The following is a 22750-nucleotide window of genomic DNA, read 5'->3' as shown; positions in this document are numbered from 1 at the left end:
GTTAGAATTTATATACCTGCTGTTTTACAGTGTTGTGAGCCACTCTGGGTGGTGTATGCATATAGATGGATTTATAAATAAATAAATATCAACAAATGAAATTCAGAATTAGTAAAAGGCATAACACAGGTTGGTTTTGCTATGTAAATAAAACAACTCATTAACAAATATAATTTGCATCACCTTCCTGAACATCGCCACAACAAAAGTTGTCAGTGGTTTCAGTGTCCATTGTACAGTAAAGGTAAAGGTAAAGGACCCCTGGATGGTTAAGTTCAGTCAAAGGTGACAATGGAGTTGTGGTGCTCATCTCACTTTCAGGCTGAGGGAGCCAGTGTTTGTCTGCAGACAGCTTTCCGGGTCATGTGGCCAGCATGACTAAACTGCTTGTGGTGCAACGGTACACCGTGACGGAAGCCAGAGCGCACAGAAATGCCGTTTACCTTCCCACCACAGCGGTACCTATCTATCTACTTGCACTGGCATGCTTTCGAACTGCTAGGTTGGCAGAAGCTGGGACAGATCAATGGGAGCTCACTCCATTGTGGGGATTCGAACCGCCAACCTTCTGATCAGCAAGCCCAAGAGGCTCAGTGGTTTTAGACCACAGCGCCAACCCCATAGTCGCCTTTGACTGGAATTAACCATCCAGGGGTTCTTTACCTTTATTATACTATACAAGATACAGGACTGAATCTAGTAAGTATTTTACAAATCTCCCTTTTTAAAATTTCCATATACAAGAAATGGGAACCATATCCAAGACACTTTCTCTGAAAATAGGATGCAAAGTAGAGCATGCAATTTCCATATTTTGTCAAACCACATTTTTCTCTAGCCTAAATGTTCTATCAATTCAGTTATAGTATACTGAGGAAGACAAAAAACTTATTCAAGGTGACATCTAAATGTTGCTTTTTCATCACTCAAAGCATAGTATTTTGTACTTTGGAAAAAGTGGTGCTTTCCCTTCGATAACACAGGGGTTACTGTTTTGCAAAAGGTAACGGTTGATTAATGGCTATATTTCTTTAGCTGGTACACAAACACTATATTATGTGTGTGTGTGCATGCGTTTGTGTGCGTGTTTGCGTGCATGTGGCTGTGGTTTTACATGGCAAACCCTCCAACTCTTGTGTACAGCAAAATCTACCCTTTGAGCTCATTCTTACCCCACTCTGAGTCAAACTACACACAACATTAGACACATGGCTAAGCAAGCATGTTTAATGTAGCTGCTTTTATTGTACAGTAAGATCTGGTTTGGGCCTCTGACCTCAACCATGTTCTCAGTCTGCACTGGGCTTTCTGCTTGAGGAAAAACTCCACCCTATTCCTTGCTGCTATTTGCCACCCCTACCCCCGGGTAATGTTTGCAGTAAACAGCACTTTTGGCGAAGCAGCCATTTTCAGGTAATACTATTGATTGTATATGAGGATTCTGCTTGGTTTGACCTTTTTAAAGGCAGCACTGTCTATCCAATACAGAATAATGCATATGTTCAATAAACATTATGCAATACAATTCAGTTAAAGGACTTCAGTCTCTCTCCCCTGCACTTGATTATTTTCTTTTAATTCTCATGGTTTTTGGTTGGTTTGTTTTTGCAGGTTTCTGGGACTCCGCTTTAAATCAAAGGCGGGGAGGGCCGTTCCCTCACTCTGTGAAAGGTCTTGCTTTTGCCACAGCTCAAGCGAAAAAGGAGGGGGAAACTACCCAGTGTTTTGCAAGCAGCACGGACAATTGTTCATGTGAAATTGAGCTGTCAATAGGAAATGACAGGCTGTGGTTTGTAAATCCTATTTTTATAGAGGAGAGAAGCAACCAGTTTCCCCCGGATGTTCCTCTTCCTCCTCCTCCTCCTTCTCTAGAGACTTGCAGGAAAGATCCTTCTTTTACCGTGACAAGGCCTCCAAAGAGGTCTCCCAGCCGCCGCCCGCCACCACCACCGCCGCCACCTCCTCTGCCTCTTCATGCTGTGAAGCAGCCTGAAAAGTCTCCCATGACCACTTCTGAAGAGCTTCGGGATCTGGAGAAAAACAAAAAGGAAATGAAAACTGAAGTTAGCAAAAGCAAAGAAGATGATGGGCGTCCGTCTTTGTCTCTCAGCGATTCTTTTACCACAAAGAAATGCATCCCGCCTTCCATTCCGCCAAGGAGGTGCATATCCGAGAGATATTCTGGAAAGGGCTGCTTTGAAAAATCTGAGAAATGTCCAGCAGCAGGTGGAGAACTGGTGGGAAAACGGAGCAGTGGGAATGAAGGTTGCATTTCATGTGCTCTTGAGCCTCCAGAGGTGTTTGAAGAGGTTTCGGAGAAAGATCCAGCATCATGTCAAGGGGGGGAGCCCAACAGCGAGGCCAAGAACCAGCTGGTGGCTGAGCTGCAAAAGAAGCCCTCAGAGAAGCCGGCAGGGCCTCCTATCCCACCCCCAAGAAAGAAAAGGATCTCACGACAGGAGTCATCCGCCAGCTCTTGCCATTCAAAACCAGTATGTGCTGAAGAGTCAGAATTGCCGGTTCCAAAAGGAAAGGGAAAGCCAGTAAAAAAAAGTTGTTCCAATGCAAAAAGGGAATCAAAATTTGCCCGTCAGCCTCTTAGCTTCTCAGATCTTGAAAGTTCTCATGACTCACTGGACAGCCCAGTAAGCAATGTGGGGGCTCAGACACCAGCCTCTGAGCCAGACTCCTATTCCACCAGCAGCACTGAGGATGAGCTAGAGCTGGTGACCAGCCCGTCGGTGAAGAAGACCCGTTCCATGATATTAGGCAGGGCCAAGAACCGCCTGTCCATGGTCAGCCTGAGCAATGTCTTCACTGCTTTCCTGTCCGCTGACCGAAAGCTCCAGAAGAAGATTGTGGAGCTGGCCCAGGACAAAGACTCTTACTTTGGCCGCTTGGTGCAGGACTATAAGGTATACAGCCTGGAGATGATGGCGAGGCAGAACTCCAGCACCGAGATGCTGCAAGAGATCCGCTTAATGATGACCCAGCTGAAGAGCTACTTAGTACAAAGCAGGGAGATAAAAACCTTTATGGACCAGGCTGTTCACACGGATGAGCAACTAGGTAAGAGCTTCCGTTTTCTATTCTTCTTTTGAGTGCGTGGCTTCCTCAAGAGGCAAATCAAGGTGAAAACATGATGCATCAAAATAACACATTATCAGGAGAACTGGCACAATAAAATAGTTGTATTTGTCAGCCATTGGCTGACATACAGACATCTATGGTTATTTACAGGGTTATTTACTATTTTTTCATGTCTATTACATTTTTAAAATGTAATGGAGTCTAGATGCAGAAACACCGCCACAGAGCAGGTTACCAAAGCACTGACAGAGCTCTCAGGCTTTTTATTCAGTGTTTATGTTTGTAACTCACCCTTCTTTCCTACATTCAGACTGGAATGCTTGAGGCTATCCCGTTTTATCACTTATCCCCAGGCCATAGAACAAGCTTCAGTGCTTAAAACACCATCCATTGCATCACAACACTAGAAACTCTATCCCAGCCTTCCTCCACCTGGTACCTTCCAGCTGCTTTGGACTATAACTCCCATCATCCCCAGCTAGCACTGCCATCCAAAATAACTGGAGGGCACCTTCACCATCACCTGTGACATTTCTGTGCCGCACGTGTGTGAAGCTCCTTTCTACGTATTCAGCAAAGAAATCAAGCTGGTTGGTGGCAGAGTCAAGGATTGTTCTATCCCCTTTTGCTTCAGTCAGACTGAATGGGCAAAGGCACCAGAGTGGACTTATGCCACATGCCAGATGAAATTTGGCCATGGGTGTGTTCTGGCCACAGGCTGAGGCTGGGGGCATCCTTCTCTGAGAGAAGGAGAAACTTAATTCACGGCCCTCATATAAGAGCTCTTCTGCAGGATAGCTCAGTCAGTAAAGCGAGACTCTTAATCTCAGGGTTATGGATTCGAGTCCCACTTTGGGCAAAAAGATTCCTGCATTGCAGGGGGTTGGACTAGATGACCCTCGTGGTCCCTTCCAAGTATATGATTCTAGGTGTATTTCATGTGTTTCAATGCTTACTCCTGTGGTCCTGTTCTTCCAGCTATCACAGATACCCTGGCCAGAATCCAACACAGAGTTGAGTGTGCTTGGATTATAGGCCCTGTAGAGGTGACAACAGGACAGGCGTGATGCAATTTGCTGTGCTTTTGCAAGTTTGATGGAAAGGCGTTTCTTTGGGTGTTTTTGTTCACTTGCTGGATGTTAAGCAAGAGTTAGGCAATAGCCTCGGAAGGCCATGAACAAGAGTGACCTGAACTAAAGAATATGCAGTTTCATGCTGCTGGATGTAATCAGTTCCAGCATTGCAGAGATTTGCATTCAGCAGAGCTGTAGAAGTCAAAACAGCCACCATCTAGCCTTATACGGAAATGAAATTTTTCAAAAAGTTGCTGCAACTTACATCAATCCTGGTAGGCCATCTTTCTACACATTGTCAACACTTCCTCCTGGATGTCCTCTCCCCTTTCCAGCTGAACACAGCAAAATTATGCCTGTCATTTTATTTAAACTCACATTGAGAAATTCCTATTCTTTTATCCTGAGCATGCCAAATTGGGATTATCTTCTGCCTCACTTTCCCCTTCACATCCAGACCCAGTTCCACGGTGTGATTTTTCTTCCCTAACATTTCCAAAATCCATTCTCCCCTCAGCACCTATTGCTAAAAATCCTTTATCCATGCTGTGAACATATTTCATCCAAATAACAGAAATTTACTCCTCAACAGCCTAGTTCCTCCTCTTCCTTCCCTTTTCCCAGCAGTTCACTTTGCTAGATTCATCTTTGCCTTTGGTCATACATTATGGGTAAAACTTGTTGAAGACATTCATGGATTTTTCCTGTTCCTGTTCCTGTTGTTGTTGTTTGCATGCCATATTGGCTTCTAAGTGATTTACAAGCATATCAATTATAAAATTCTTACATAATTAAAATACACAGTAAAACAATTCCATCAAAACATTAAAATAGCCATATTTAAAATATACAATAAAACAAACCTGTCAAAAAGCATAACAATTACACAGTTTAAAAAGTAATTAAAACAGTTGGATCAAGAAGTTCAGGTGAATGTTTGCCTAAACAGGTGTGTTTTCAAGGGTCAACGGAATGACAATACGGATGAGGCCTCTCGTTTTTCTGCAGGAAAAGCATTCCACAACACTGGTGCCACCAGTGAAAAAGTCCGCTTCCATGTTCCCAGTCTGGGGGCCAGATTCCATTTGGATGCTGTTCAAAATGGCAGCAGTTTGTTGGGTCAAAACCAAGAGACATTATTATAATTATTTAATTTATTGCCTACCCTTCACCCTAAGGCCCCAGGGTGGGCTACAATTAAAAAACAATAATATAAAAACTTACAGTTAAAAAATAGCAGTTTCTGCTGTTATGTTAGGCCTAGCCAGAGATCTCTGTGAACTGGCTAGACTAGACCCCAAAACCATATTTGTTTGTTTTATTTGTGAAATATGTATGCTGCCTTTCCAGTAAATGGTGCTCTAAGCAGCAAGTGTATTGAGGCTTATGAGGGTCAAGGCCAGAGCTTCCAAATTTCCAGGGCCAAAGGATGGTCATATTCTTAAGTAAGGAAGCATTTTAGACAACAACAATAGTTACAATGTGCTAATTTTATTTTAACACAGTTTCTAGGCTCCAGAGATTGCCATCACCAAAACTAAATCTCTCAAATTTGACTATAAATTCCAGAAGGAATTTTCATTAATATGCACAGGGGCAGGGGAAAAGGGATTAAGAACTACTAAGGTTAAATATTTTTGTCAATATTTTCATACCTTTTGGTAGTATGACTGGACAGGTAGAAAAAAATACATACTGAGGGTAAGTTGCATGAATGTCTATCCAGGCTGGCTTTAAGACGCTGATTTCTCACATATTCCTTTTCTATCTTATGTTTCCTCACTCCACTTCCCAACTCCAGAGGTGATTGTCGAGTCAGCTTTGCACAAGTGCGTCTTGAAGCCTTTAAAAGACGCCATCAATACCTATCTTAGGGAAATCCACAGCAAAGATGGATCCTTCAAGCTCCTGAAAGAAAACCAGCAAGTCATACAAAACACAACGACCACTGACTTGGGAGTCACCACCAGTGTGCCTGAATCCACATTGCTGGAGAAAATCCTGCACAAATTCACAACCATGCACAAGGCCTACTCTCCAGAGAAAAAGATTAGCATCCTACTGAAGTCCTGCAAACTCATCTACGACTCTATGACTCAGGGAAACCAAGGTACTGTACAACCATCCTAAAACTTCTCTTTCTATAGATATGTATCACAGTATGACAACTAGTTCTGAACTGTATTGCTAAGCATGTCATAGCTTGTCTGAAGCCACTGCTAAAGCTTCTGGCGGTGTTTGTTAATGGAGACCAAAGCACAAAAGAGATATTTGGACGGGCCCAGGAAATAGTTTCATTCAGCACAGCAGGGGCAGTTGCAGGAATTAGGGTGGTGGTAGCAGCACCTTCAGAAGCAAGCAATGAAAGCATTCAAGAATATTGCGTGTAAGGAAGGCATTTTGTCAAAACATGTTGGGACCCCAGTTGTGTTGGATTAAGCTGGCCTTCCCCAACCTGGTGCCCTCCAGGTGTTTTGAACTACAACTCCCATCATCCCCATCCAGCAAAGCCAATGGCTGGGGGTGATGCGATTTTTACTCCAAAACAGGGGGAGGACACCAGGCTGGGGGAAGGGTGAATTAAGTGTTTTCCTGCGGTGCTATTCTCTTCTCTGTGGCTGTTATTGGTGACTGTATTTCCAAGTTCAAGTTCAAGTTTATTGCGGCCAAAGCCAGTGACACTAAACACCACAAGATCAGACAACAAGAAATCAGCAACAACTTCAGAAAAGAAAAAAGGTTACACAAGGGAACTTCGCAGTGTGCCATTCAACAGAAGAGATTTACGCTTCTTAATTACTAAAGTGCAAAATTTAGCCACCTCATATGATATTGAGCTTGAGGAATCTTCCAGGAGGTATTTTCGAAGAATTTCAGGGGAGGATTCCAAATAATATTGAAGGGGTATAAATTTTGATAGAAGCGGTAAAATAAGTTGAACTCGTTCTTCACTATAGAATTCGCAAGATAGAAGAATGTGTGTGACAGATTCTACCTTATTAGACATACAAGGGCAGAGACGCGCATGCATTGGAACCCGCGTGAATTTGCCGTACAGCACTGCTGAGGGCATTGTCTCAAAGCGGGCTCTAGAGAAAGCCCATCTATAGGCTTCGTTAGTGATTGACTGTATTTCTATGGAAAGAGAGACCTTGTGCTCCCTGTTTTGAGCTTTTTTAAAAAATCACAGCAGCCCAGGTAGGGAAGGGAATATCTTTCTTTTAGCAAAGGAATGTAGTAATACTGACAAAAGACTGGAATACAATAAGACCGGGAAGAATAGGCCTAGAAACAGGAAATGCAACTGTGAAATTAAGGAGATAGGCAGCTATGTCTCTATGCGTGTTTTTTGTGTACATATTCAACTGAAGACATTGGGAGCCCAGAGATGATGATGATGTCCTCTCCAAGTTGCTCAGTCTGTTTACATGGTTCTCCTTCCCCCTGTTTTATCCTTGCAGCAGTCCTGTGATGTAGGTTAGACTGAGTAATGATGTCTGGCCAATGCATACCCTCCAACACTTTGAAGCCCAAATCCGGGACACCATCTTCCCAGATACCGATGTTGAGGTCTGTTAATCGGGCCCAAGCTGCCTTGGTCACTGAAAGGCCAATAAATGCCATAGACAGAAGAGATTCCCATAACCACTTGTTTATTCCGCTGAGTAAAACAGAGCGGGCAAGCCACACTCACCAGTGTGATGGTGAAGCCGCCACAAATAGCCTTTGTTCATACTTTTTATAGGCATCCCCTCTCCCTTCCCCCCTTTTGAGGTTCCTTGCGCTGATCGAAATAGGACACCCTGCCTGGAGACCTTGAAGGGGAGAGCTGCCTGGCAGAGGGAGGTTTTCCTGAAAATCGCCTAGCAACCTTATCTGGTCTTCACATATTTGTGGCTCACCCTCCTAAATTCAAAAGCAGGCAGTTTTTTTACAGAAGCAAAATGGCATCAGTTAGGCTAACCCAGGCATAGGCAAACTCGGCCCTCCAGACGTTTTTGGGACTACAATTCCCATCATCCCTATCTAACAGGGCCAGTGGTCAGGGATGATGGGAGTTGTAGTCCCAAAACATCTGGAGGGCCGAGTTTGCCTATGCCTGAGCTAACCAAAAAACAGTACGAGAACATGCCTTTGTGACTTTTCCTGAGACCCCACACCATCTTCCCATTTTTTATCACAAGAACACAGTGGCTATTTGGGTTGCCATGATCTCATGCAATTTTGTGCCGTAGCTTCCCCACCACCAAAAAAAGTGTTTTATTTTTAGGCACACCCAAAGCGTGTTTTGGGGTGCCACACAAGATTGTGGCCCCAGAAAATGCATTTTCCCAAGGGAAATCGTGCAAGATCATGGCAGCCAAAATGGCTGCCGTTCTCTCATGATAAAAAACCGGGATGTCCCAGTTTTTCCAGGACACTTGCAAAGTATGCTAAGGATGCAGTGAGGTTCATGGCTGAGTGGGGATTTGAGCTCTACATGTCTGCTCAGAGTTCAATGATACTTACACCTAGGTAAGTGTTTGTATAGGATTGCAGCCTGAATTTCTGTAGGACTAGTGCACTCCCTGGATAGGGTGATGTCCGAATGATTTGATTAAAGACGCTTGTAAAGTGTTTCGAGATCCATGAATAGGAGTGGTGTGTTGTTTAGTCATTTAGTTGTGTCCGACTCTTCGTGACCCCATGGACCAGTGCACGCCAGGCACTCCTGTCTTCCACTGCCTCCCACAATTTGGTCAAACTCATGCTGGTAGCTTCGAGAACACTGTCCAACCATCTTGTCCTCTGTCATCCCCTTCTCCTTGTGCCCTCAGTCTTTCCCAACATCAGGGTCTTTTCCAGGGAGTCTTCTCTTCTCATGAGGTGGCCAAAGTACTGGAGCCTCAGCTTCAGGATCTGTCCTTCCAGTGAGCACTCAGGGCGGATTTTCTTCAGAATGGATAGGTTTGATCTTCCTGCAGTCCATGGGACTCTCAAGAGTCTCCTCCTCCACAAATGATTGATTGATCGATGGATTGCCTCATTGTGCCATGGAACCAAGGGAGAAGCAAACCCATGGGCAGAGCCTTCATTCCTTTATGAAGGTCTGGGCAGGGTTCCAATTCCTTTTAACTCTGCATTCAATTATTTAATACCAATTTTCGTCCAAGCGCTGGAGCCCAACCAGAGGCTGATGCTGCAGATAGTTTCCCTAGACTGTAATAGCATGGGGGCTTGTAGCACTGGAGAGGGCTTATGTTTAAGCCTCTTATAGATATTTATGAAACAAATGTTTCATGTCATTGAAAAATAGAAATAAATGGGGGAGGCAAGCTGGATTTGGAATAAGGCAATTCTACCTTGAACAAGTGAGACCGTTTCCAATGTCATTGAAGCAGGCCTTGAAGGACCTCTGGCTGTTTCTGAGCTCTGTGATGTGAGCCACGGGATGAATGTAAAGGAGACAATTGAGTTTGCACAGAATTTCTCTCTTTCTCTCTTTCTTCCCTCCCTCCCTCCCTCACTCCATAAAAACAGAAAATATTGAAATTTTGCATGCATTCCAAGCATTTTCAGTATAAAATGTTGGTTTATAAACATTTGGTAGGTTTTTCAAAAGAACTGGAGGAATAGAATCATAGAGTTAAAAGGGATCTTGGAGGCCATCTGTTATAATCAAGGCTAGATGCACAGTCCAGGCTGCAACTACAGCATCCCTGACAGATGTCCAACTTCTGCTTTAAGTGCCTCCAGCAAAGGACAGCTGAAGACATCCTTATCTGCTTTTGAGAAGCACTTAGTGTTAGGAAGTTTCTCCTGGTGCTCAAGGTGAACTCTGCTTCCCTGCAACTTTCGCCCTGTGGTTCCAGTTCTTCCTCTGGAGGACAAATTTTCAGAGGAAAATGCCAGTCGCTGGGAGCCGCAGGAAGGGAGAATGCTCGCACACTCAGATCTTGCTTGCAGGCCTGCCAGAGGCCACTGTGAGGACAAGATGCTAGGCTTGATGGGTCTTTAGCCTCTGGTCTTATGATGCTGGACACAACATTTTTACAACACATCACTAAAATGAACCCATGATTGATCCACCAGTACAGACAACTCCCCATTTATGCAGGGGCTACATTCCGAGGCACCATATGTTTAAGTGAAAATGTGTATATTTGAAACGCCATTGAAAAAGCCTGCAAACACCTGTTACACCCCTGCCCCCAACCCTTTTTGTGACATTTTCAGGTCATTTCCAGGTTCGGCGAGATGTGTGTGCGCACAGTTGCGCACATATCGGATGCACCTAAAACAGTCACTGCCTGTACTAAATATTTGCACAAGTAATAAATACATTGACATCTTCCTCTCTTACTCTTACTGTTTCCTGAACCTCCCAGAGATGGGAATGCCTTGCCAAGCTCACAAATGGAACCGAACCCACATTCTCAAAGCCCAGCTCACATTTTGGACCATTATAGCAGGGGTTCCCAAATGGTGGCTGGTGGTGTTTCTGTGAATTCGTGGTTGAAAACGGGAAACGGCACGTCCATTGCATTCAGTATTCATACTGATGATTTGTAACCTGCATTTTAATGGCCTCTCTTATTTTTAGCATTGTATTCTGTTGTATTGCAGTCTGAATTTTGTGGAGCACTACAAAATACAATGCACAAGAAATAAAAGAAGCAATACAAATACAATTAGAAATCATAATGCATCTTGCACAGTGCATTACCGTTGCTACAGCAGGGTGCAGGGAGCTAAGTGGTCCATCAAGACCCTTAGCAATTTTCAAGCGGTCTGGCAGAGGCAGGGGTGAGTTTGGGAATCACTGTATTATAGATATTGGATGCCACTTAACTAGCCTGCTTACTGAGTGTCCTGCATAGGGCTCCATTTTTTCATGCTCACCCACATTGTCACTTTGTAAGGATCGTATTTAGCGTGCTGGGCCTTTATGGGTTTCACCCATGAAGCCACTGTGGTTTTCGCCAAGCTAGGAACTGCTTCATGCAGTTCCACTGCCAAGGGATGGATAAAGTCTTGCTTTTGTTGTTTGGTCATTTGCCTCTTCCATTTCCGTAGCAGAAGAAGATATTTCTTTTTGCAGTTTTCATACGCGAGGCTTAAATTGCCTCTGAAGCTGTCTTTCACTATTTATGCTAATTTCTGATCATAGCTAATGCGGATGTGGAAAAGAGAACGAGAGTTAGTTATAATGTAAATGGGATTCCCCCCCCCCCGCATTGATTTTACAGGCACATTACCAAAACAACAAAGCCACCCCCACCCCCCGTTGAACTCAGGTGTAAAAATGCTTGTAGAATGCCAGGTGCTGATGAAGATGTCAATCATGGTGGGAGGCAAAAGCATTCAGTCCTTCGGATTACGTATTCCTCATGTTTACTGGAGCAGATACTAAATCTGGAGTGCATTGTGGGGCAGAAGAATGATGGGCCTGGCTTTTAAGGCTTCTGGGTTCTCTCTCATAGGGAGGACAAGCAACTGCAGAAAAGGGAGAGGTTTCAGAGAGGCATGTGCTGTGTACACCATTTAGGAACAGATTACCGTATTTTTTGCTCTACAAGATTCACTTTTTCCCTCCTAAAAAGTAAGGGGAAATGTGTGTGTGTCTTATGGAGTGAATGCAGGCTGCGCAGCTATCACAGAAGCCAGAACAGCAAGAGGGATTGCTGCTTTCACTGCGCAGCGATCCCTCTTGCTGTTCTGGCTTCTGAGATTCAGAATATTTTTTTTCTTGTTTTCCTCCTCCAAAAACTAGGTGCGTCTTGTGGTCTGGTGTGTCTTACAGAGCGAAAAATACAGTAAGCAGACTTTTGCCGAGTCCACCTAGTTCAGCATTGTCTACCCAGACTGTCAGCAGGTATCCATGGTCCTGCAGCAGAGGTCCTTCACATCACCTGCAAACTGTCCATTTAATTGGAGATGCTTCACAGGAGATGCTTCACAGCAGTTTCCATATGAAACACAAATGGCTTTGGCCTGGTCTGCACACATTGCAACAAAAATGAGGAGGCAGTTGGATGGGCAGTACTATCTGAGACTGTAGTTGAGGGGTGTCACAATTTTAATGCTCCTCTTCCTTTAAAGTTCCCTGCAAACACAACATAGTAGCAAAGGTATGGGATGTTTTATTTCTCTCTGTTGTGCTGGTATTCTATTTGCAGGGATATTTTTTGGAGGAGTTTTCAGAACTGTGAACTCCCACCTCTGGTCTGAAATAGGGATGTTGGAAATGGAAGCAGAAATTGTCAGTGTTTGCTTATTCATCCCATGTCTGGAATGGAAATCAGCCCTGCAAATATGGATGCTATTTGCTGTTATTGTTTAAAGCCTGCAAACAATGCATAATTGGTTACTCACAGCAACCCCCGCTCCCTACACATACGATATGCATTGCATTTCCTTTGCCTTGAAATGAATGGTGTGCAACCGTGTAATTAATTGTGTGGACAGAGAGATAGATAATGTATTTCTTGTCAGAAGTCAAAGTGCAGTGGAATGGAAACACTTCTGAGTATTGGAGCAGAAATTGACGCCTTCTTACATACCTAGTCTGAACTGATACCAACTCATCCCCCTCTTCATGTTGACCATCCTTTATCTGCACATTCATTGATCACATGTCATTATACAGTGAGGAGCTATGAAACAATTGAGGAGCTATGAAACTATCTCGAGTGGCATCCATGCATTATTCATACGGAAGCTAATGAGGGAATTGAAGGGGATAACTAGGCAGAGGTAGGCAAAAGGCAGCTTTATTCTTTTGACTGAAGAGACCATTTTGCTCTGGCTTAATCCTGCATCAGTTTGGGAACTCCTGGGAGTTCGGTGTTGTTTGTGGCGGGCATCATTTAGCCCACAGATACTGTGCGCTTTGAAATCTTCCGTTCCATGGCAAAAGATTTAATGAAATGTTGCATAAACTAATTGCAACACAATGCCAGTAATAGGATTGCCCCTTGGGGTTGTTTGTTACATGTGTATTCCGTGCTTCCCTCCTGCTGCTTCTCCAAAGAGCTCTGCACTGTTCGTACATACTGTACAGTGGTACCTTGGGTTATGTATGCTTCAGGTTACATACGCTTCAGGTTACAGACTCCGCTAACCCAGAAATAGTACCTCGGGTTAAGAACTTTGCTTCAGGATGAGAACAGAAATCATGCTCCGGTGGCGCGGCGGCAGTGGGAGGCCCCATTAGCTAAAGTGGTGCTTCAGGTTAAGAACAGTTTCAGGTTAAGAACGGACCTCCAGAACGAATTAAGTTCTTAACCTGAGGTACCACTGTAGATATATTTCAGTTCCAAACTTTATGCCAGGAAAACAGCTGCAGATAAGTTCTCATATAGTCACTGAAGAGAGATTTAAATTATTGGAGACACTTAAACTGAAACTACATTGTGGCTCTTCTTCTTCTTCTTCTTCTTCTTCTTCTTCTTCCTCCTCCTCCTCCTCCTCCTCCTCCTCCATGGCTAAATTCAGAATACAGTACCCTATATGTACCTTTTGACTTATTTAGGCATCTTGAGTTATTGGAATCATAGAATTGTAGAGTTGGAAGGGACACAAAGGGTCATCTGTTCTGACCCCCTGCAGTGCCTGACTAGTTGATTAATTAGTTGATTATTTCCAGTTCTCGTAGCAATGCATATATTATAACTGTTATCGCCTACCAGCCTTTATAATACATGCAGGGAAGGGACAAGGGTGAAATTGCAAAAATTGCAAAGTGATAATTTGGAGAAATGTTACCTGTGCTTATTACCAGCTCAGTGAGGGAACACAGCTTAGTAACAACAGCCATATAATGTCAAGCAAAGGTTAAATTTCTTGGGGCAAAACCCACAAAGACGTCTACTCATTAAAATGAGGAAGAGCATGGAAAAGCATTGCAATGGAAAGAGTTACTCTTGACTGATGTAGAAGGCCTGCTATACACATATATCAGAATAATACAGAGAAATTCTGGGGTGGCAGATAGGGGACAGTACTGTTTCAGACTGCGGGTGAGTTATTATGCATGCTCCATAGACATTTACCTATTTAACTATAGTGGCTTTCCTCTTTCACATTCTTAAGCACATCTGTTTGGTCACTGTGAGAACAGAATGTTGGACTAGATGGACTATTGGCCTGATCACCAGGCTGCTCTTACGTTCTCTTGTTCAGGTTCCACTAAATTTGTTGGGAAAAAGCACCAAGGCAAAAGCCAGCTCCAGATGGCTGGAATGCAAAACAGTGCAGATGTACTGTTGGAGAAAAGGTGGAGCCTATTCTCTGTACTGAGCACCGGATGTTAGCTCAGTGTGTGTCATATGACCTGTGCTGGAAGTACAGGGGAGGAGTTGTGACTCTTCTGATGGAGTCTGAAGGGAACAGTCACATTTCTATGTACTGTTGAGTGACAGGAATAAAACATGTAGAAAGGACTCCTGTCTGTCTCATTTCTCCTCCCTGGGAGAATGCAGGGAGGGAGAGAGAAGCAAAGAAGCAGAGGGTGTGTTCTTCTCACGTTTGAGGAGGATCGCCGGTTTGTTTACCTAGCCTGCCGGGGTCGCAGACGGACGGTAAACACAGAGTATCTCACTCAATTGCCTCGGGGGAGGCCAGGTACCTCTGCCTGTGAGATGAAGATACTTCTTCTTTTTTGTATTTTTATTTATTTATTTATTTATTTATACAACAAGGAAAAAAACACACACAAAAAACACAAATACCAAATTACACACAAATTACAAAAATAACCATAGACACATAATTTTCTTGGCAAATAATAAAACATCTATTGGTCTTAACACTAAAGACCCAACTTCCCGTCTATCCCATATTTCAAATTCATATTACGTATTGCCAATACACATTTTTTTCATAATTAAACTTATTCTCAATAAATCTAATTTCTTCTATCTACCTAGCAACTATCACTGAAGTTCCTCGAATGCTGCAACAGAATTTAAACTATTATATTTATTTTTCAGATATTCTTTGAAAACCTCCCATTTAGAAACAAATTCCTGTTTTGATTTATTCTTTATTTTTTCTGATAAACCATCTAATTCGGCATATTCTGTCAGCTTTTGGATCCAATCTTGTATAGAGGGGATTTCATTACTCTTCCATTTTGCTGCGGCGATCAAAACTCTTGCTGCCGCCGTCGCATATAAAAAGATACCTGTCAGGGAACTGACATCGGAGCTAGAGGCGGAGGGAAGGCTCTCAAATGATGCTGGAGAAGGGCCCAGCAGGGAGAGAGGCAGCTCAGCAGATGGGGAAGCAAATCAGCGCAACACCAGGGATAAAGGGGGGCAGATGGGGGAATCGGCGAGAGGGCTCCAGGACTCTTCACCGGACACCAGCGGGGAGAGCACGGGTCCTCTGCTACCCACGCCCTCCCTGCGCAGAAGACTTCCGCGCAGGGAGAGTAGGAGGAGACTTGGCGTCAAACAACTTTTATGTTGGAAAAGGTTTAAGAAACGCCCACTGACGGATTCTGCTAGCGACTGAGGCAGCCACGAAGTGAAGGGCTGTCCAGACAGAAAGGTTTAACAAGGCAACATAGCCAGGAGAGGCGGCAACTTACGCACGAGCAACCCATACTCATTACAATACCCTTCCTCTTTTGTGGAATATCCAAATCTGTTATTCCCAGGAGGTAGGCCTCTGGTTTTTTATTGAAAGAGATCTTTAGCATTTTTTGCAGTTCTGCATGTATACTCTCCCAGAATACCTGTATTTTCCTACATATCCACCACATATGGTAGAATGTTCCTGAGTCTCTGCATCTCCAACAATTACTTGACACATTTTTATACATTTTTGAAAGTTTCCATGGTGTTATATACCATCGATGTTGCATTTTTTGAAAGTTCTCTCTAATTGTGTAACAGTTTGTGAATTTCCAATTGATCTTCCATAAATTTTCCCATTGGGCCATGGTTATTGGATGGCCAAAATCCTGGGACCACCTCACCATTGCCACTGTTACCTCCTCCTCCTTGACTGTCCAGTCAAGGAGGAGTCGGTAAGTTTTGGAAAGAGGTTTTCTTTTAGAGTTTACAAGATCAGATTCGAATCGGGAAATTTCTGCTGAGAACCCCTTTTGTTTGTCAAATTTAAATTTTTCAAATAACTGATGGTATTGGAACCAGTCTGAAATGTGTTCTCTTATCTCCTCAAAGTTTTTTAATTTTATTTGGTTATCCTCATTTTTTAGAAGTATTTTATATGTTGGCCAACTTTCCTGAGTATTTTTCTGTTTTACTGCTATGGCTTCTACTGGAGAAGTCCACCACGGGACTTTAGGCTCCATCAGGTCTTTATATTTTTCCCATACAGCAAAGAGTGTAAAAATTTTACAGACGCAATTCTCCATGATAATAAATGAAGAGATAGAATGGAAGATAAAATGGTTGAGACATAGAAATTTTGAGTTTGCAAATAAACCGGGCAAACTTCTGGCCTGGCAATTAAAGAAGAAAAAGGAAGATAGAATTATCAATAAAATTAAAATTGAAGACAAATGGATTCAAGAAACGAAGGAAATTAGTAAAAACTTTGCTAGTTTTTTCGGAAAACTATATAAAGAAGGTCCAGAGACTCTAGAAAAAATAATTGATTATTTCAGCAAAAATAAACTATCAATAATACCTAAGGAAAAAACTGAAATCTTGAACTCACCAATAACAGCTATGGAGGTGCAACAAGCTATACAGAGATCAAAATTAGGAAAGACACCGGGCCCAGATGGTCTTCCAGCTAATTACTATAAAAAGTTAGAACAAGCATTATTTCTTCCCATGAAAGACCTAATGAATAATATTCTGGCAAATGGAAAGCTTCTGAAAACCTGGAAGGACAGCTTTATTACTCTTATCCATAAACAGGGAACAGATGCCTCAAACATGGCCAATTATAGACCCATTGCACTGCTAAATAACGATTACAAGATATTCACAGACATTCTTGCAAATAGATTAAAAATGGTGCTGAACGAGATAATTCATAAAGATCAAACCAGATTTCTTCCCGGACGATTTATGAAATCCAATATTAGATGTGTGATTGATGTATTAGAATATTTGGATATTAAAATTGATAAACCAGCAGCTATTATGTTGGTGGACGCTGAAAAAGCTTTTGATAACGTGTCCTGGAAGTTTATGAAAAAATTAATGGAAGAAATCAGACTGGGAGAAAATATTTGTAAAGGAATAAATGCCATCTATTCGGAACAATATGCAAAATTGATCATCAACGGAAGAATTACTGAGGAGTGCAAAATAAACAAGGGAACAAGACAGGGCTGCCCACTGTCACCACTGATATTTATCTTGGTGATGAAAGTCTTGAACAATCAGATAAGAAAGGATGAGCTTGTTAAAGGCATCATTCTGGGAAACAAAACATATAAAATTAAAGCTTTTGCGGACGATTTACTTGTTATGACTGAAAACCCTAAAGAAAGTCTGAAAAGAGTGCTGGAATTGATTAAAGAATTTGGAGATGTGGCAGGCTTTAAACTGAATATAACAAAAACAAAAATGCTTGTTAAAAATGTAACCACAGAAGAAAAGGACGACTTAGAAAAAATATTGGGCCTGAAAATCTCTTCAAAAGCGAAATACTTGGGTATTTGGATCACCCCCAAGAACATAAAGTTATTTCAGGATAATTACACCAAAACTTGGTTAGAGATTAAAAAAAACTTGGTAATCTGGAGTAAACTAAAATTAACATTTCTGGGTAGGATTTCCATTATAAAGATGAATGTGCTTCCAAAATTAATCTTTTTATTTCAAATGATTCCGATACTGGGTGAAGCAGGTTGTCTCAAGATATGGCAAAGAGAAATTTCCAAATTCTTGTGGGAAGGGAAGAAACCCAGGATTAAACACCTGATCTTAATAGACATGAAAGAGAGAGGAGGCTTTTCCCTACCCGATCTAAAACTTTACTACGAGGCTGCCTGTTTCACCTGGCTAAAAGATTGGTGCACGTTGCAGGATCTGGACCTCCTGGACCTGGAAGGTTTTGACAACCGTTGGAGATGGCACGCCTACCTAATATATGGAAAAGCGAAAATTCATAAAAAATTTACCAACCATATAAAAACAAAGGAAATTTTCTTAATCTGTGGTGATTATGTGTTTAGAGAATCAAGTAAAGATGTATATATATAATCCAAAAAGGTATAACCGTAGCGCATACCGGCTTGGTCTGCTGTCTAGGTGCTGACTGTTGATGGGCAATTTCAGGACCCTTCCTGCTCTCCTTGCTTTATATTTAAACTGGACAGCCCTGTGAATAGAGAACTGTTCTCAGTGAAGTAGAAGAAGAAGAGTTTGGATTTGATATCCTGCTTTATCACTACCCTAAGGAGTCTCAAAGCGGCTAACAATCTCCTTTTCCCTTCCTCCCCCACAACAAACACTCTGTGAGGTGAGTGGGGCTGAGAGACTTCAGAGAAGTGTGACTAGCCAAGGTCACCCAGCAGCTGCATGTGGAGGAGCGGGGAAGCAAACCCGGTTCACCAGATTACGAGTCCACCGCTCTTAACCACTACACCACATTTATTATTATGATTATTATTTCTTCCATTTATACACTGCCTTTCATCGATCAAGAACACAGGGCAGTTCACAACAATAAAAGCAATAACACAACCAGCACAAGCATTTTTAAAATGAAAGCTTTAAAGCATGGCAATACAACAGCAAACAGATCAATACAAGTGACCCTGCACAAAATGTCAGAGCATCCTATAAGCCTGGCTGAATAAATGGCCACTCTAAGCCAGATCTGAAGGAATGCGTTGGCCATATTAACTGCTGATCCTGCCCTTTCATCGATGCCTACTTCTTGCAGCTAAATTCGGCACTCCATCCACACCCACCTGAGACTTCCTCAGTACCAGAAACTGCAATACTGTACAAAGGAAACATTTTGCCAAAACACCCACTGAACAATGAAGCCTTTTTAAATGTTTGACAACCTGGCTGTGTATTTTTTGCACAGCAGGAAACATGACTCTCATAACGTACAGAGCCCAGCTAATAACAGCATAAGATTTTGTTTATAAAGAGAGTCTTAGCACTCGAGCGTTCCACCACTTTGTTTTAACTGAACTGGCTTTCCCTTTCTACATATATTCTCTGGTTTACTTAAAGTTTATTTATTTTTTGATGAGGGAACAGAAGAATATTTATATAAGGCTGCAGCTGAGTATAACCGTCAGCTTCAAATAAAACCCCTATTGACTTTGCCTGACATATAAGGAAATGTGTTTCATAGGAAATACTTGTATCAAGCCAATGGCCACAAACTCATGCACAGCTAAGCATATTTAAGCTTATTGATTTGAATAGACTAAAGTGCGCTTAAACATGGGGTGGAATGTGGCCAGTGAGAATAAAGGGAAGCCTATCTTCTATCACGGCAGCAAATTCACGGTGGCAATAATTTTAAAGGACCTTCAACATTTGGTCTTTTAGAGATGGATGGCTGTAATAGTAGTGCATGGAAGAAAATGACTGTGAACCCTGCAAACAGAAATTGAAGGTTGCTTTTGATGTTATTTTTCTTAATACATAACTCTCAAAACGTTTCTAAGGAAATAACACACACTTTTGGAATGTGCAAAGGTGTGGATGAAAAACTGTCCCATACACACTGAGATTCCTAAAGCATATCCACCATTCGTGTGTCTCAGATTTGCATCTGACCATTCACACATTACAAACAATAGATTCAGACTATCCGTTTCTCCTTTCTTGCATTGCCTTACACAGCTGCTTCTGGGCCATTGAAGGGGTCAGTTGCATGACAGCGTTTTCCAGACCATGCTTTTTTCTTTTTCTTTTTAGCAAGCACTGACTGTAGAAATCCCCTGTACATCAGACTTTTTCATATAAGGTGGAGGCTCATTGCAGGCAGGCTGAGGATAGTGTGGCTATTTGCTCCATTGGACCAGCCAGCACAGGATTTGGTTGGAAACAGGATGGTGGGCTAGTTGGCCTTTGGCCTCATCCAACAGGGCTTCCCTCATGCTCTTAAATTCATTCCAAAATACGATTTTCCAAAATACGGTTCTTTCTCGCAGTAATGAAGCCACTGGGAGAGTATGAAAACCTGTACTGCTGGCAAATTCATTTGCACATTTACATCTTCATCAGCCCTGTTTCCTAATCTGTGATTTGGCAGCTATGAAGCACAGCTGCTCTACAAAATCTGTGAGAAGGACTGATTTGCACATTAACCTAGGCTAACGCAGGTTGTGCATGGTGGGGGCCAACTGTTGGGCCTTTGCCTTCTCTTCTCTTCTCTTCTCTTCTCTTCTCTTCTCTTACTGCATGTCGGTTTTGAATGTTGAAATCAGCTCTCAGCCTGCTCAGTTGTGTTATCTGAATAGGCCTCTTCTTGTTTCAGGGAAGCTTTACGGGGCAGATGACTTCCTCCCGGTGCTCATGTACGTACTCGCCCGCAGCGACCTGCCAGAGGTGCTTCTGAATGTGGAGTACATGATGGAACTCATGGACCCTGCACTGCAGCTGGGTGAAGGTATGAAAGACCTCCTTTGTGGCAGAGGGAGGAGAGAGGGTGGAGGTTCGCATGGGCACACCACTGGCAGAAATGAGTACAAGCTGCCCAGCAACCATAATTGTAAATGTTTATCCCAACTTTACATCTGCTCTTCAGCTAGTGGCCAGTGGCAGGGCCGGCACCAGAGGACATTTGCCAAGGCCACCATCCTAACATTGGTAGCGTTTCTACTTTGTACAGAGTATGCAGAAGGATCAAATGCAGCCTAAGAGACTTATTATGATTATCAATTAAATTTGTATATCACCCTTCATTCGTAGATCTCAGGATGGTTCACAGCATAAAATTACAATATAAAAAGCACAAAGTAGATAATAAAAATAAGAACAACAGCAAACCAATAATCCCTCCTCCCACAACACATTTAAAAGGGCATTGGATTTCAATCAGCCAAAGGCCTGGTTGAAGAGGAACATTTTCTCCTGGTGCCTAAAGCTGCTTGATGAAGGCACCAGGTGAGCCTTCCTGGGGAGACCATTGGACAAGCAGGGAGTCACTGCAGAAAAGACCCTTCTCATGTTGGCACCCTCCGGAGTTCTTGTGGAGGAGGCACACAAAGAAGAATGATCTCAGAGGATGATCTCTTTTTTTTTTTTTTAAGAATAATTTTTTATTAACCGACCAATCACATCAAATCAAACCAAATTACATAAATTCCAAATTACAGAGCCGAATTTTAAATTTTTGTTGGGGGTACCCATATTTCAAGTTCTGAAGGGATCCAATCAACTTCTTGCTTCTTACTGCTGTTTTAATGTCCACAAATCTAACCTTATGATGTTCACAGTACTATCCAGTCCTTTCTTATTATTTTTCCACATCAGAGGATGATCTCATGGTCCAGGTCTGTTCATATGAGCAGTGGTGGTCCTTGAGGTATTGCAGTCCTGAGCTGTTTAAAGCTTTATAGGTCAAAACCAGCACTTTGAATTGGACCCAGAAAGTAATTGGCAGCCAGTGCATTCAGGCCAGGATTGGCGACATGTGCTAAAACTGTCTTGTCCCAGTGAGCAACCTGGCCACTGAATTCTGCACCAGCTGAAGTTTCCGAACTATCTTCAGAGGCAGCCCTACGTATAACGCATTGTAGACTACTTCTGGCTCTTTAAGGTTGTGAAGGTCCCACTCAGGGTGCCATCCTAGAGCCACCAAGATTCCCCCTTACTTTTTTATTTGTTCATTCTTCATCTCCTGAGATCTGCAGCCATGATCACAAGTGGCTACTGGGAGTGCCAGATTCACATGACAGCAGATGGCCCTTGGATGGTGGATGTGGGAATGCTTTTGGTTTGCACAACAGTTTGATTGTGTGACATAGGTTTTTGGGCTGTTATACCAGAGCCACTTCATACATTGACCTACAGTGGCTTAGAGAGAGAGAGAGAGCTACCAATCAGGAAATGAATTTGGGACCTTTTGCATGCACAGCACGTGCTCTGCCACTGAGTGAGCTTTCCCCCTCTCTTCTTTCATGTGACCTTAACACTATGCTCAAGGTTTTGAGGAGGAAGGCATAACTGGGCAGACAATGGAGGGCAGACAAAAGGAACTACTTCTTCACACACAGTTAAACTACCAAATTCCCTGCCACAAAATGGAGTGATTGCCTTCAACTTGGGTGGCTTTGAAAGGGGATTCGACAAGTGTTTGGAAGATAAGTCTCTTGTTGGCCATAATGGCTTTATATGACCTCAGAATCAAAGGCAGTATGCTTCTGTATCCCAATTTCTGGGGAGCACAAGTATCAGAGTCCCACAACACTCCTGTCCTGCTTGAGGACTTCTCATAGGAGTCTAGTTGGCCACTGGGAGAGTAGGATGCTGGGCTAGATAGACCTTTGGTCTCCTCCACCAGGACTCTTCTCATGTTTCCATTAGGGATGTCAAAGGATTCCAATTCGCTCCGCTTTGGGGAGCAAGCCTATCCATTTCGGATCACCAGACCCATTCACGGCCCAGAACATAGATATGTGGAATTTCCCATATGATGAGCTG

General features: G+C 42.8%; 1 protein-coding gene across 3 annotated transcripts in view; it reads left to right on the top strand.

Moving 5' to 3' along the window:
- RIN3 (Ras and Rab interactor 3) overlaps positions 1-22750 on the top strand; it is an 84775-nt gene that overhangs the window by 42983 nt on the left and 19042 nt on the right. For all 3 annotated transcript variants that reach the window (XM_081016939.1, XM_081016940.1, XM_081016941.1), the window contains 3 exons: positions 1612-3069; positions 5965-6273; positions 20583-20714. In XM_081016939.1, coding sequence (XP_080873065.1) covers positions 1612-3069; positions 5965-6273; positions 20583-20714 — 1899 coding nt within the window. The remainder of the gene's footprint in view (positions 1-1611; positions 3070-5964; positions 6274-20582; positions 20715-22750) is intronic.

Source organism: Podarcis pityusensis (genome assembly GCF_964106645.2).
Source record: "Podarcis pityusensis genome assembly, chromosome: 1".
Lineage (NCBI taxonomy): Eukaryota > Metazoa > Chordata > Lepidosauria > Squamata > Lacertidae > Podarcis > Podarcis pityusensis.
Note: the sequence above shows the minus strand (reverse complement) of the source record. Positions and strands in the feature narration are given on the sequence as shown.